This window comes from Vulpes lagopus, chromosome 2 (genome assembly GCF_018345385.1).
Source record: "Vulpes lagopus strain Blue_001 chromosome 2, ASM1834538v1, whole genome shotgun sequence".
Classification (NCBI taxonomy): Eukaryota; Metazoa; Chordata; class Mammalia; order Carnivora; family Canidae; genus Vulpes; species Vulpes lagopus.
In genome coordinates, this window is record NC_054825.1 from 137775858 (window position 1) to 137792326 (window position 16469).

The 16469-nt window shown below is 40.4% G+C and overlaps 1 protein-coding gene across 2 annotated transcripts in view; it reads left to right on the forward strand.

Annotated features, from left to right (window-relative positions):
- Nucleotides 1-16469, forward strand: part of GNAQ (G protein subunit alpha q) — a 313102-nt gene that overhangs the window by 96667 nt on the left and 199966 nt on the right. For both annotated transcript variants that reach the window (XM_041744377.1, XM_041744379.1), the window contains exon 2: nucleotides 16072-16256. In XM_041744377.1, the coding sequence (XP_041600311.1) occupies nucleotides 16072-16256 (185 nt within the window). The remainder of the gene's footprint in view (nucleotides 1-16071; nucleotides 16257-16469) is intronic.

Below are 16469 nucleotides of genomic sequence, written 5' to 3' on the forward strand. Positions count from 1 at the left end.
TGGCATGGTAAATTATGTGGTCACTGTGTCTTTAAGTATGCGGACATCATTTAGTATGTAAAATTGAGGTCATTCAACCAATTATTTCTTTGATTTGGTTAAAGAAAGTAATTAGCTTTGCCCCATGGTCTTGTGTTCTTAACATGCAAAAGAGGGTAATGGCCATGTTTTGAAGTGCCCAGCATATTATGATTATCAAATATTCTCTTTGTGCCATTATATTTTTGATTCTGAAGACTTACTAATTCTAGTGGGACAAGATAATTATTCACTTTGAAATTAGGTTGAAAGTAAAGTTCCTGAATCACTTTTTCCTCCCAATTGTCTGTAATGGCTCTAATCATTTGTGGTTTGAATTTTTAAATTTTACTTCTTTGCTTTCTCAGGGTGGTTTCAGTTCTTGGTTTCTGGGGATGAGTTGAGAGAGAAAAGGAAGATGTAATATTTTGGAATTTCTTAGGCTTTATACTGTCCCAGTGTGGTAAAATTTACAAGACATTACAATGAGCAGTAGTTTGGCACGTCAATTTGTTTTCAGACTTTTTAGCCAATTTGAGTAAAAACATAGACCTTTCAATAACATGACTGAAATCTCCAGGGGATTTGAAGAAGCACGTTCAGATCTTTGTGTTCATGACGCAGGATCACGGTTTTCTGATCAAACTGAGGATACATGGCATAGGCCTAGCAATCACATGTGTAAATAGAATTTGGAAATTTAATAATGGCCCAGTGAAGCTTCTCAGATGACCTACAGTGATTATGACTGTAGCCTTAAATATATTTAGCATTTCTCCAACCTTCTCACCTTTCATTCCTTAGGCTGCATTAGGAAGGCAGAGGGACACACCTTGTACTAGAGCAACAGGTGGAAGATGTGGCACTTAGGACACACTGGGCTCCATTTGCTCTTGTATCTCCCAGAGTAACTGAGGCAGGATCTCACACTTGGATCTCCTCTAGGCTCTCCTTCCTCGCATAGTCATTTGCCTGCAGGGGGAGAGTGGGCCATCTCAGTCCATCTTCCTGGTCCTCATTGCTCTTTCCACTGCATCAGAAGCATCAACCACTATCTGGGTGCTTTTGTCCCCTGTCTTGAACATTCAGCTGTGCACACTTGGCCTTATTTCTCTTCCAACCTGGCAGGATGATTTCTGGAACAACACCTCTAGTCTCTACATGTCCTGGACATGCATTTGCCAATGTAACACATCTAACATGCCCATCAACTTCACCTTGAAGTCAGTTTTTCCTTCTGGGTCCTCATTTTTTTTTTTTTTTTTAAGATTTTTCCTTCTGGGTCCTCTTTTTTTTTTTTAATTTTTTTTTTTTTATTTACGATAGTCACACACACAGAGAAAGAGAGAGAGAGAGAGAGAGAAAGAGAGAGAGAGAGAGAGGCAGAGACACAGGCAGAGGGAGAAGCAGGCTCCACGCACCGGGAGCCCGACATGGGATTCGATCCCGGGTCTCCAGGATCGCGCCCTGGGCCAAAGGCAGATGCTAAACCGCTGCAGCACCCAGGGATCCCTCTCTCTTTTTTTTTTTTTTTTAAGTTTTTTATTCATTCATTCATGAGAGACATAGAAAGAGACAGAGACATAGGCAGAGGGAGAAGCAGGCTCCCGCAATTCCAGGACCCTGGGATCATGACCTGAGCAAAGGCGGATGCTCAACCACTGAGCCTCCCAGGTGCCCCTGGATCCTCATTTGTGCTAAAGGACCCCCAGGTCCCCTGTCTCCCCGTATGAGCCAGGGTGTCTTCTGTGACTCCTCTTTCTCCCACCCCACCACGGACCAGAGCCACACCTACCTGTGCTGGCTTTTCAGTATTGTCCAAGTCCTTCCTTCTTGCCCATTTTTGCCTCACAAACTTAGGTTTGGACCTCCTGCTTGGACCTTTGTAGTAATTTGCTTTGGTCTCATTTCTTTGCCGAGCTTTTCGTATGTGAAATCTGAACAGTCTCCTCATGTCATGCCTCTGTCTTCTTAATGGATTCCTGTGATAGAGTTCATACCTCCTCAGAAGTTTTCAACAGCTCCTCAAAGGCTTTTGAATCAAATCCAAAGTCTGTAGCATGTGTTAAGTGGGAAAAAGAACAAAGCAAGTACAACAAAGCCCAAATATAAATATATACTTTAAAGGTGAGGGAATGCGTTTAGCAACAAGCTTTTCTCAGTAGTCTGATACTTTGGCTAGTTAGATGCTTAGCAGCTCATTAAAGTTTCATTACCCAAGATGAAAACATTCTAGAATTCATTGTGGTGATGCTTGCATGCAGCTGCAAACATACCTGAAAACCATTGAATTGTATACTCTGATTGAGTAAATTTTGGGATATGTAAGTTATGTCTCAATAAAGCTGTTACTTAAAAAGTGCACTACCTGTAGTTTATACAATTCATATGGTACCTGTTACAGTATAATACAAGCAATCAGTAGTGACCTAATGACTTTAGGGATAGTATTTATTAAAAAGAATTGCCAGATCAGGAGAAGTTTCCTCACCTATATTCCTAAACCCACGTGCCTGGAATATCTAGAGCATTGTCATAGTTATTCCATTTAGTATATAGTGTGTTAACAGGCTTTAAAAAAAAAGTCATTGATGAGTATACTTAGGAAAACCATTGGTAGGCAACACAATAAGCAAGTAAGTCATTACTCTAGTGTCACCATCAGGCTAAAGCAGGCAGGATCTCACACTTTGAAGTGTGATTTATACAGGCTAAAGCTGTTGTTAAAGCAGCCCCCCCCCCCACCGTGTGTGTGTGTGTGTGTGTGTGTGTGTGTGTGTGTGTGTGTGTGTGTGTTGGGAGCGGGAGGGATGTTTGCAAATGCCTGAAAATATCAAAATATCACTCCACTTAGCAAAGGCCTAGTGATTCAGTATTTCCTTTAAAAAATAAATTGTTCTACTATTTTGCGTTTAGTTGATCTAGTTTCTGCCAACTTCTTCATCAGTTCAAGTAAGTAAGCACTGCCTAGGTGATGCAAGCTTTCATTAGATGCCTTAGTGACTTTCCTACGTTTTCTGTGATGAAACATTTCAGGGAAAAGGTTGCCTGTAAAATGGTTGGTTTCTGGTTGTTTGGATGTTCCTCAAATTACTATTATTACATAGCCTCAAATGTTATTATTAATGTATTATTAGGTCAGTTTGTGAAAAGTCACATCTGAATGTATACAATTGGACAGTATTTTTTGGGTCCTGTGGCCTAGAACCAAGACTCATTCTGAGAGCCAAACATTATTTTGGATTCTGGGTCTCTTCCCCTTTAAGTGTGGGATCCCCCCATCCCCCTCCAACAGTTCTGTGGATTGTGAACTAAGAGCAGAGGCTCAATTTAAATTATAAGAGGGTAATTAGTTTCCCTTCCTTTTTTTCTATCAAATGGTAGCAAGTTATCATATGTGTAAGTCTTACTAAACATTAATAAAGTGCACCAATGTGCTTTTTCCTAGTTTTACTTCCTCAAGAAGCAAATCTAGTTTTAAGATGGTCCTTTCTAATTTCTTGCCCAATGCCTGTATGTTTGTAGGTATGATCCTTCTGAGAAAGGGGTGCTGTATTCTCTTCCCAGGGAAAGGCAGGTTTCCAAGTGCAGCTTTCTTGTGAATAAGGAAACAGGCACTTCTCATTCGTTGGAGACTGAGGTTGACCATTCTATTTCAGAAAAACCCAGCTGGGGTCAACGCGGAAGGGAGAGAGCCTTGCTCTGTTACCATGCTCTCCCATGTCTGTTACTGTTCCTGGCCTGAACACTCGGGAAACATGTGGCTATTAGGCCAAATAAATTATAGGATGAAATTTAAATTAATGAAACAAACCACAGGGCAACTCGTTAGTGATGATTTCTGGGGAAACTTATCCTGACATCCCTCACTGGTGCCAGATGCTGTCCCTCTCACTTTGGGCAGCGCACATGGATGCCCCACATTCATCACCGGATTGCGTTGGAGTAATTCAAATCTGAAAGAGCAGGGGCAGATGTCTGTATCCTCAAAATTCCCTGAGCACCAAATGGAAAGGAGCTGTTTCCTTCCTCCAGTGGTTAATATTTCAACCTTAAAAAAAAAAAAAAGCTGAATCTTAAGAATTATTTTTTTGTGTGTTTCTAGGGGAAGTGAGAACCTAAGTGATTTCTTAATGCATCTCTTGATGGGAGAGTTGGGGTGACCTCCCAGATTAGCCATTTGGAAATGATTACTTATTTTAGGAGTCCTTGTTGGGCAGTTCTCATGCTAATTATGACCCCTCCAACAGGTACTGTTGTTTTTGATTAATATCAACATTTCCCCCAAAGAGAGAATTTTTTAAAATGTGAACAATACATAGGTTTGGTTTGCTTGCTTGTGTGTGTGTGTTTTAACTGTGTTCTTTCTCTTCCTTGGGGAACAAAAATGGAAACATTTCTCTCCGTTTAGTTTTTGTTTTAATTAAATTTCAGATGCTACAGGAACAGTTGACTCCCCAAAATCCCTACTAGCTCAGTAATGACTCCACACAAGCAGATTCACTAACTCTTGTTTTCCATAAAACATTCTCTCCTGAAGATCCTTTCATACTTTCAGGCTGACTAGGTGGACTTGGAACATAGACAAGTCCTCAGTATTCCTGGTGTCATTCTTTGAAATATTGGGATGATATTAACTGAGAAGCATGCGGCGCTCTGCAGTCTGAATAGCTGTGCATTTCGAGAGGCCGCCAGACCTTCGCTGCCCTTAATTGGAGCACTGCTTTCTCCCTCCAGCACCTTAATTCCCCTACCTCAAATGATAATTATTTTTAGAGGCTCCAAGTGAAGAGCCACATGAGCAAAAGAAAAAAATCTTGACATTAACCTTGAAAGAAGACTACTACCGTTTGTAGTCAACTCGTTTGAATTAATATTTGAATACACAGTAAATAATAGGTCAGGTTTTTTCCTACCCCTCAAGAAATCTAATGCATTTTTTTTTAAAGCTGTACCACATACAGCAAAGAAAACAAATCATAAAATCTGAAAGCTGGAGGGAACCTTTGAGGTCATCTTGGCCAGTTCCCTTGTCGTCAGCTCTCAGAGGCCAAGTGACCGTGTATCGATCACTGTCCTTGGTGTCCCTGGCGAATCCAGTTCCGGATGGCCCCTGACTTCCACTGATGCTCTTTCCCCCAGGCCACTCACTTGCCTGTAAATTATCTCGTGATGGGTATGACATAAGGAGGAAAGTGGCATTTCACATCTGTCCTGGGCCTGTTCCTCCACTATAGATTTAATTCGTTGTTTTTCTGGATGGAAGGCCACACAAGCCACTCTGTCCTGCAGCCCTTGGAGTGCTTTCCAGGTGCCTTTATCATTTTCCACTCAGCACATTTTGAAAGAATGCAGTTCATGATTGTCTCTAACCCTAAAAACCTGGATGCCTTACCTTTGTATTTTTTGTTGACTAAAATAATTGTTAAAAATCTGTGGGTGGCTATTTATTCCTGGGGTTCCTACCTCTTAAAATATTATTATTATGACTTGACACTTTTATGATATCTTCATGTATTCCAAATAATGTTCAATGATGTCCCAGTGTTCCTTAGAGAAGTACCCGTGTCGCAGCGTTGCCACTTGATAAATAAATAGGGGTGTCTGTGTATGTAACTTAGAGGCTAGAAAGCTTCCTATCTTTTTATATAAGGAACTTGCTCATAGGAAATGAAATTATAACCCTGGTTTTGCAGTCTGCTCTGACTCATCCATTAGCGTGAGGACCTCAGTCATGGCTGCGTCCTTGCCTTTGTTGGAGACCCAGGGAATGTAGGACACAAATTGCATCTTTTTCCTGGGTATCCTCCACATTAGTGCAGTGGACTTTTTGTGTGTATGTAGGTATACACAAAGTGATTCTGTTGGGATGAATAGGCACTGCAGACTGGATGTGCCTCTCTCTACCCAAACTTTTTCCTATTCAGGCCTCTCTAACTAAGAATCTAGAACCTCTATCCATCTAGGTCACCCAAGCTCCAAATCTAGGGGTCATCTCTACTTATTCTGCTCTCCCTCCTACACATGTCTCATCTATATCCATCCAGACTAGACTGGGAATCATTCCTCTTCTCTCCATCACAACTCCTGCCTTTATCTTTTGCTTGGGTTCCTGAAACACCCCCTGGCTTACCCATATAGTCCATTCTTGACTTAGCATTGATCAAACTACATCACTTTCCTAGTTAAAATTCTCGGAAGCTGTCCAGTACACTTCAAATAAAGTCCAGACTTGTTTCCTGGAATGCAGTACCCTGTGTGATTTCCCTCTGTCTCTGTAGCCAGCAGAGCCAGCCTCTGTCATACCTTCTATTTCTTCCTGCCCAGTTGCTGTGCCTCAGTGATGCCGGCCCTTCTAGTTGTCCCCACAATGTGCCGGCCAAGCCTTGACCTCTGTGTCAGCTGGTTCACTGCTTGGAATGCTGTTTCTTTCCACTTTTCTTGTGGCTAAATCCTGGATATTCAGATATCTGCTTAAATGCACCTTCTTAGAAAGGCTTTCCAGCTTCCCCAATTAAAGTGGCTGCTAGGTCATTCTGTATTTCATTATCCTTTAATTCTTTAATGCAGAGCTCCATCTCCTTTTGATATCTTATTTACTCATCTGTGTACCTGTATGTCATCTGCCACTCACACTTGAATGGTGCCTGTATAAAAGCAGGCACTCTGCCCTGTGTCCTCGATGCCTAGAATAATATCTAGTATGAAGTGTACATACAATAAAATTATGAACCATCCATGCCCAAAATGTGCATAGACTACGACTTTAGATAGTGAGATACTGGGGATGATTATCTCAGTTGTTTTGAAGAATAGAAAATTAAAATCATGTCTGAAACTAGGGTAGGGTGAGTAAGGTAGTTGCTTTGGATATAGAATTTAAGGAAGCATCTCAAGTGTCAGTATGGCACAGAACATATTACTGATCCTGTCTTTAAAAATGTATACTTAAAAATTTTTTTGTTTATTTTGTTCACCATGGGCTTTTGGCATTAATTTTGATTTTGAAAAAATACTGCATTGCAATATTATTTTTCTTGATTTCTCACTTTTTGCCTCTCCCCATCTAGCCCTGGATCAGACTATTCTTTCATTTTTCCACTGGATTTTTGCGTTATAAATGAGTTCTAGTGTTTGTTGAGTACTTACTACGTACCAGTCACTGTTAGATTTCCTCACTGAAAATTCACAGCAGAGCTGTAAAGTAGGCAGTGGTACTTCAGTGGAGGATTAAGTTTGAGAGGCCAGATAACTTACCAGGTCACAGAGCTACAGAGAGTTGGAACAGGATAGACAGCACATGCAGAATATGCCATATGGGTAGAAATAGACTCGAAAAGTGGAAGAAAGATTAAGACCTTTATCATCCTGGCGTATTTACTCCACTGTTCTTGAGAGGCCTTTTAAATAAATGCAGTGAACCAGAATCTAAGGCTTAGAGAGGAAAGACTGTTGGGCTAGTTGGGTGGAGAAGGGAAGAAGAGTGAATTCAAGGAATGTGTCAGTGAGATGCTTAAAGTGACTCACTATATTCTGTGTGTTTTTTGGATTGTCATTGAGAATACATTAGGGCACATGAGAAAACTCACCTGTTTGGATCAAATACTTGATTTTATTGAGAAGTACTCCTGTGACAATGTAACTTTAAAGTGTTGAATTATTTTAGGGAATGGTTTTTGAGTTATTTATAAAAAAAATCATTGCATACCACATATCAGAATAAAATAAAGATGGATTAGTTAAGTGTGGACGCAAAACTGTAAAAGCCAAAATAAATATGTATGTTTGGAATCTTTAAAAAATGTAAACCTATTAAATCACAGAGGAAACCAGATGAATTAACTAAGTACAGATTTTTTTTAAAGATTTTATTTATTCATGATAGAGAGAAAGAGAGAGAGAGAGAGAGAGAGGCAGAAGCAGGCTCCATGCAGGGAGCCTGACACGGGTCTCGATCCCGGGACTCCAGAACAGGCCCTGGGCCAAAGGCAGGCGCCAAACTGCTGAGCCACCCAGGGATCCCCCTAAGTACAGATTTTGAGTTGATATTATCAGATTTTGTCATCGAATGAGGAGAAAAGGACAGATTGAGGAAATATTTGTAACCAAAGTTTAATTTTGTTTTAAAAACTAAATTGTTCTGAGAAATCCAAAAACAAACAAACAAACAAACAAAAATCAGGTCCTCAAAAGAAAAGGCAAATTCATAGAAGGGATCCAAATGACAAAGTATGAAACAATTTCTCATAAGAAAAGATATAAATTAAGATAAAGATTTAATTTTGTTTCCAAAATTGTGACTATTAAAAGAAAGTGGTGTTGGTAAATGAAAATTGAAGAGGGGTCTAGTGGACATACCAACTGGTCTAACTGTCCAGGGGACATAAAACTATCAGGCAACTCTTCCACCCAACTGCATTTCTATGATGTTCTCCTAAGGAAGTAGAGGTTCAGGCAAAGATATTTCTTCAGGGATGTTTATCACAACGTTATTTATAAAAATGAAAAATTAGAAATACTCAAAAAGTGTTACAACAGGGGAGTTGTTAAGTTATCACATCCTTATGATGGCCTTTCAGACAACTATTAGTAGCTATTTCTGAAGAATAATTAGTGTCTTGGAATGATTACCATAGTATTTTACATGAAAAACAACAATATGGTATTATTCTAGGTTTACTTTAGAACAAGGACAGAAAAAATACATTTGTTTAGAAAAGGAGACTGAAAATAGATATACCAAAATGTTCAAATTTCAGCAGCACTGGAAAACCTTCTGGTTTTCTGAATTTTCTTTAGCAAATATTTATGACTTTTATAAATATGGAAAACAGTATTTTATGAAAAGAAAGCTCATGAGGACAGAAGATTGAGAGCCCTGGACAGATGAGATCTCTGTAGGTTCTAGTTCATTTCCTTCTACTTAGTTTTCAACCAGAAGAATCCTGGAGCGAGTCACTTCCCCTTCTTTGCAAATGGAGTGAGCTCACAGCTTCTCAGACTTTTCTTCTGAACACACTCAGAGGCAGAAGAGCACAAGCATGTGCTCCTGGAGGAGAAAAGGATGTGGCTGGTAATCTCAAAGTAACCTTCTGGGGGCGCTAGCTGACTTAGTCCATGGAGCATGTGCGTGACTCTTGAAGTTGGAGTTGTGAGTTCAAGTCCCATGCTGGGTATAGAGTTTGCTTTAAAAAAAGAAAAATAAAAGTAAACACACGAAAAAGTAGCCTCCTGAACATGTTAGTGTGAAAATTCACGTAACCTTCCTGTTCATCTCCAAACTATACGGTTGTTATTTTTAAAAATTTTTAAAAACTGATTTAAAAAAATAATAAAATTAAATTCAAAAAACTGAGATATAATTTATATACCATGAAATCCACTGTTTAAAAGTATATGTTCTAATGGTTTTTACTATACTCAGAAGCTTGTGCAATCAACCAATGCTAGTTTTTAATACACAGATGTTTATCAGAGGTGCTCTGGGGTAAAATTGACTCGCTAAGAAATTATACCTTCTGAGTAACCTTGATGGCACCGTAGGCCCTTTCCTGGCAGGATTTTACCACTTTGAGAGGCCCAGGACTAGATGAAATTCCAAGTAATTTTCAGCAAATTGCATTTTCGGTGTATTTTGCCTGTGTTTCCTTTAAAACCAACTTACCTGGGGGAGTTATTATTAATAGTCCTGGTTACCACTAATTTTCCCATCTGTTCAGTTTCCATTCACAGTGTTGAATACCCAGCTCATTTCTGTGCTGTATTTTTAAAAGTACCTCCTGCCAGACCCTGCTGGGGATAAAGAGTGAAGTCATTCCCCACTCTTGGCCTCAAAGGACAGTCTTTTAAGGAGAAGGAGTTATGGTGACTTTGGTATTAGAGCTGTTTCGTTTAAAGTGTGGGTTCCTAATATAAGTGGAGGAAAATGTGCAGAAGACAGAATGCACGTATCTTAGTGTAGATAGCCTGAGATGTGGACAACACATGGATTGCATTTTGATTCACTGCATTTAAATCACTTTTATCTCAGTGCTATTAATTCTTTGCAGGTGTATCTTGATGATGTGCTTGTGGGTAGAAAATTCTTCCCTGAAATTTCTGGTTCTACTTTATCCAAGATTATGTGGAAGTAGTCCAAGTTTAGCTTTGGTGGTGCTGAGATTCCATATTTTAGACTCTCGGCCTAAACCAGCAGGCCTTATTAAGTACAGTTACTTGAGTTATAATTGAGCTCCATGAGACTTGGGTTTGTTCTTAGCCTCTCTCTCTCTGGGTGCTGGCCAATCAAGAGGGCAGGGCATTTGGCCTGAGCCTTCACATTAATTAAAGGCTTCAGATGTAGATTTCTGATGGTTTGACAATATCTCCAAATACAGTCATGAAAGGCACTGGCAGGACGAAACGAATATATTCATTGTACAACTTTAAATACCACAGTTTTTATCTTAGTTTTGGCATTTCTTCTTTTTCCTGGGAGCCTAAAAAAAGTGGCAGTGGTGTGGGTCTCCCTTGGCCTGTAAGAGGCCCTGAGAAGGCATGTTTTCTTCCTTTTTTTCCATGATGAAAGGAACTGAGCATGCAGATCCTTCAAGTTCCCAATAGTTTAGCATTCGCTGATTGTTTTCCGGGGCCATTGTATGGCAGTCGTCAGGGACACTCCTGCCTTTCCGAGCAGTACGGCAGTAACTGACATTTTGAGGGCACTGAGCAATTCTTATGTATTCGTGGATTGTGCTTTGCAGCTCTTTTGATAGAAGTATAATCCAAGAAGCCAATTTACGTGTGAGAGAAGGAACCAGTGAATCTACGATTGCTTTCAGCAACAAATGATAATCCATTGCCATTAGGAAGTTAATGTATTACTGGATTTGGAACTGCTATTTCAGGAGGCTGGGGGACATGGGATAAGAAAAACTGTCCTGCCTTTAGAGATTAATTGGACAGAACTGTTTACAGGTTTCATTGTGCAAATGGGCAGGATAATCAGTGTCATCATATAGATGCTTAGTATGAGTAGGATACAGAGAGTAAATATGGATTTGTGGCAGAAGCTGCGTGTGGAAATCCTCGTGTTGAAAAGATCTTGTAAAATCCTAAAATGGAAGCATCAGATTGTTGTATGTGAGATGGTGTATACATCTGATGTGCTGTATTCTAACAGCTTACAAAGTGATACCCTCTACAATGGGATGTTAAATTCCTATTTGGTTTTGTTCTGACAGAAAGACATGTGAAGTGGGGATTGCTCTTTGTGCTTTTTCCTGATCTGATGGGTAGGGAAGAAAAAACTAAGTAAATACCCCTTTTTTTTTTTTTTTTTAAGTAAATACCCCTTAAAGCCAATTATGCATGCTGGATGGTGTGCCCCCTAGCCTCCTACCCCTTTTTTAAGATTTTAATTTTAAGTAATCTCTACACCCAATGTGCGGCTCGAATTTACAATGCAGTATCAAGAGTCACTTGCTCTACTGACTGAGCCAGCCAGGCACCCTATGTGTGCCCCCTTTAATATAAGCATGATTCTTACACAGTCTCATTTCTGGGTGTTCTGGTGAGCTAGAATAAGGGAAGGGAGAGTACCTACCCAGAGGTAAAACAGCTTTTCTGGGGCAAATTTTTAGCCATATTTATAGAGAGCATTTAAAGAGAAAAAGCACTATCATGGGGTACATACCCTTATGTGTGTTGATGTGCTTGTTGAAGTTATTAAATGACTCGATTGAAGATATATTCAAATTAGCAAAAATGAGAGTGTCTCCCGCCCCTGCTTTCATGTGAGTGCTCGCTGCTAGATCATATCAGTGGCTTTGGAAACAATAGATGGGTATTTCTTGAGCTAGGTCAAGAGTTACTTATGCCTTGTGCTGTGAAGAGAAATTAGCCATCGCTGGATTCACAGAGAATCTACTAGCAGAAAAGTCTGCTTTCTCTCATCAGATATAAAGAATTGTGAAGTCTCTTGGGCTTTTCATGTGGCCTTAGGAAACAACACCATTTTATTGAATTTGAGAATAGCTGTTTTTTTTTCAGTTGTACCAAATATTTCTTTTCATATTCATCATGAGTAGATTGTTAAAATGTCCATTTCAAATCCTGAGAATGTTGTATAAGTCTATAAAAATAGGAGAACAACATGATATTTGGCTTACACATTTGTCTCCATGATAGAACTCTACAAAGAAGCTGAAGTTTTTGCTGGGTTGTGAGGTTTCAGTCCATATACTTTTCTTTCTTCTTCTTCTTTTTTTTTTTTTTTTGTGGCTAAATCCATCATTAGTAAGGAATAATATGTCAGTTGACTTTTCTATATATGGTGTTTGAAATCACGCAGACTTTCTCTTACATGAAGCTCTGCCTTCTCACTCTGGGTTTGGTGCATTTATATAGTAACAGCAAAGGGTGAGCATTGAGTTCATCGGTGAAATTTATCTGGGAAGGATGGTGAGTCCGTTAGAAGATGGCATAGAGATTCAAAATGGGTCCCAATAAATGAAGGAGTATTCAGAAATTCGAAATTATATTAAGTGAATAAAAGTTGGGTGAAGTCAAAGCCATGGTAAGATATTTTTAGCCAGTGGGCATTAGAAGCTAATTACCCCTTAGGGTAATTAGAGCAGTCGTGACTAAGAAAATAGTGACAAACCCACTCTGGGTAGCTGAGAGCTGGGCTGGGCCCTTGTTACTGGCCATGGCATCTTAGCTTGAGGTCTCACCCCTCCACAGCCTTTTCTCTTATGTGAAATGAGGATAAAGACATCCATCTCACAGATTTTTGAAAGGATGAAATGACAATATATTTCAGAGTTCTTGGCAAAGTATAAAGGGTAGAACACAGATTTCTTTGGATTTTCTTTATAAGAGGGGGGGATATTCAGGAGGTGGAGACTGTGTTTTCTCCTGTCTGTATTGGAGACTGGTCTTGGAGAGGGTGTTTGTTGGGGGGAGACATGTGCACATTCTGGGGACAGGTGGCTAGTACTGTATTTGTTAGGACTTTGGGGGAGACTCGGGCTCTGTCATTTCTTCATCTCAGTTGGCCTCCAGGAGAGTGTTAGGAGAGTGAGTTAGTGACTAGCAAGCTCTTTACAGACTAGAGAGGACCTCATGAGTAAGGTTTCTAGAGAAAGCGTCATTCTTCCTCTTACTGAGGTTCCCCTGTTGTCCTTATGGCATCTGTACCAGTCAGGGTCCCAGCAGGAAACCTGTGGATACTCCAGCTGGGCAGCTGAGGGCAATTCTAGAGGGGAACTAGGTCCCTAGGGGCTGCCAGTAGCCCCTGAGACTGAGAACAGTCATGGGAACCCAGAAAGGTAGCTGTCTGGGGGCAGGACAGCCAGCAATAGCTGTGGCCTTTGAAGGGGACGTGGTGTATCTGGTGCCCTTGCAGGGAGCGAGCTGTGTGAAAATTTCCCCTTCCTCATTTCCCTGATCTGTGGTCTCCTCCTAGTGTCTTCTGTGTGCTAAACCCAGGAAAAAAAAACAGAGGGCAAGGGGGCTGTAGATGTGCTGTCCTTATGGTTCAGTCGCCTAGGGCACGCACGGAATAAGCAAGAAAACTGAGTGGAAAAAAAAAAAAAAGGGCAGCCCTGGTGGCGCAGCGGTTTAGTGCCGCCTGCAGCCCAGGGCATGATCCTGGAGACCCTGGATGGAGTCCCACGTCAGGCTCTCTGCATGGAGCCTGCTTCTCCCTCTGCCTGTGTCTCTGCCTCTCTCTCTATCTCTCTGCATGTCTATGAATAAATAAATAAAATCTTAAAAAAAAAGAAAATGGAGAGAAAGGTTCTCAGGGTGCGTCTGGGGCAATAAGGAGCATGTCTTACTTTGGAGTTGATTTTTTTTGGATTCTTTTTTCTTTTACCTTTATTTGCCCCCATTCATTCATTGGTCCTGCATTTTCTGCCTCTGGACTCTTCATTAGTGCGATACCCCCAGGACTTGATCCAAAGGGGTACCAAGCACTGACTGCTCATCCTGGTGAGACTTAAGTGAAACACAAGCCAGTGTAGTTTGTCTGTCTGCTCCTTTCTTATTTTTATGTTTTATGTTTCATACTCACCCAAATGAGCATATAAAAGCTGCTTTGATAGCCAGGAGGAAGAGACCCTATCGCCTGATTCTCTTTCCTTTTCTTCTCGTTCCATTAACCTCATGTATTAAGATTTCTTCTTGTTTTTGTTGTGGAAAGAACTAGCAGGGATTCTGATTTGATGATTCTGTCACCGATTGGGCCCTGAGAGCAAGCCACTGCCCCTGGGATAGGGATAATAAGCAAAGAAGCAATCTGGATTTTTTTTCCCTATATACTTTGATTTGCTTGGGAGACTAAGGATACCTACTGTTTTCTATAAATTGTTGATCAGCCAGGAGAAACAATTACATAGCTTTATTTCTACCAGCAGTGCCACTTTTTAAATACTTCTCTCCCCTATAGTCATTATTCATGGTGGGGATCATAAAATAGTCATTTAAAAACTCTTGGAATGAATAAAAAAAAGCAAAAAAAAAATAAAAATAAAAACTCTTGGAATGAAAGCTTGTTAAAATGGGTTGATGGCATTCACATTGCAGTGTTAACTTTATAGATCAAACACTCCAGATCACTTATTAAAAGTCATATGAAAATGATAAAGGGGCTGCTGACCCAGGAGCTCAGAGCTAGAAATCATCTTGCACTGTAACTGGGTGAGGATTCTGTGTTTACCCGCACATCTGTAGTCATTTAAGTGATTGCTTCTGTGAAAACCGTAACACTTACTTGAATGTTTTGTGATTGTTTATAAAGATGAAAATGAAATCCAACCCGCAGAAAGACAAAATGAAATGAGGACAGATGCGGTATTCCTACTTTTTAGTTTTTCTGTTTTGTTTTGTTTTTAAAAGCTCCTCGTAAGTCAGGAATGGCAATAAGGACATGCTAGCCATCCAGTGTTTCAATTATTTTATTCTTCCATATTTAATTCCTAAATAGGAGCTTTTAGTGTTTTTCTACACTTCTAGGGGAAGACAGAGATAGTTATTGTTTTGGAAATCTCAGGGAAGCTTGAAAGTGAATAAGTATTCAGAAATGAAGTGACATACAGAAGAAGCCACCTACATTTGGAAAAATGAAGTTTTTAACATTCGTAGTTTTAGATTCGTGTGGAAGATACTTCTTTCCACATAGTTTCTGTCATTCAGCGATAGGATCTCTCATCTTTCTGTCTTGTCTTTCTCCCTGGGTCATTGGTAGCTTTGTTAGGGATTGCCCTCAGGCATATGTTAGGGGCGTTGGAAAGGGGGAAAATAAGAGCATGGAGAAGAAAAATCCAGTAACAATAAATTTTTATATCACGCTATTAGTCAAGAAGGGATGGAGGGAAGGAGAGCCACTGTGACTTCTCTGAGTTAGGCGATTCCTTGAAATAACTCAGGCACATACAGTTGATGCTTCCTATCTAGGAAATTCCTAATTCTTATCTGGATACTATGCTCTACATATATATGTGCATGTGTGTATGTATATGTACACACATACACACCATTTTAAAGTGAAAGGGAATGTCTAGAAATTCCGAAGCATTTTTCTCTTCCTGCTCTCTGAATAGCATTTTTGTCAGTGCATTGTCATTTCCAGATCCAAACCCTGCCTCCTGGAGGTCTTTCAGATATTCTCCAGGGAGGAGAGCTTTATCAAGTGTTGATTCTCTTCAAAAGATGACGATTTCCTTGTGTTTCTTGTTAAGATACATGGTTACAAATCACTATCCAAATTCCATGCTGAGTGGCTTTCCAAAGAGGTGACAAGTTGTTTTTTTGTTATGTTTTATTATGTTTTTTTTTTTTTTTTTTAAAGCTCATGGGCCTCTGAAATGGGTTCTTACCCTCCAGTTTTGCTGAGCGTTCTGTGCAGGTGGCATCTCTACCCATAGTGGTACCACTGTCCTGTGCGGCTCCCCCAGGGGGTCTGCACCGGGATGCTACCTGTCTAAGCCGCCGTGTCCAGTTTAGCTGTCTGGGAGACTGGGAGGAGGTGTCATGGTCTGATGACATCTTTTGCTGTTGTCCATCTTGCAGGGACGGGAGAGAGTGGCAAGAGTACGTTTATCAAGCAGATGAGAATCATCCATGGGTCGGGCTACTCTGATGAAGACAAAAGGGGCTTCACCAAGCTGGTGTATCAGAACATCTTCACGGCCATGCAGGCTATGATCAGAGCCATGGACACGCTCAAGATCCCCTACAAGTACGAGCACAATAAGGTAGGCGGGGCTCCTCCTGGGTCGGCTATTCCCTTCACACATCAGGGCTGCACAGTGGGTTTCTGAAGCACACATTTTTCATCTCAGGGTGAGAGTGGGACATTTGATGGTTCGATATGTGCTTTATAGTTTTTTTCTTTTTTTCTGAAATCTTTAAAGTCACATCTAAGCACAATTAGAATTGTGTTCTTAGTGATATCAGTGGAAGACATA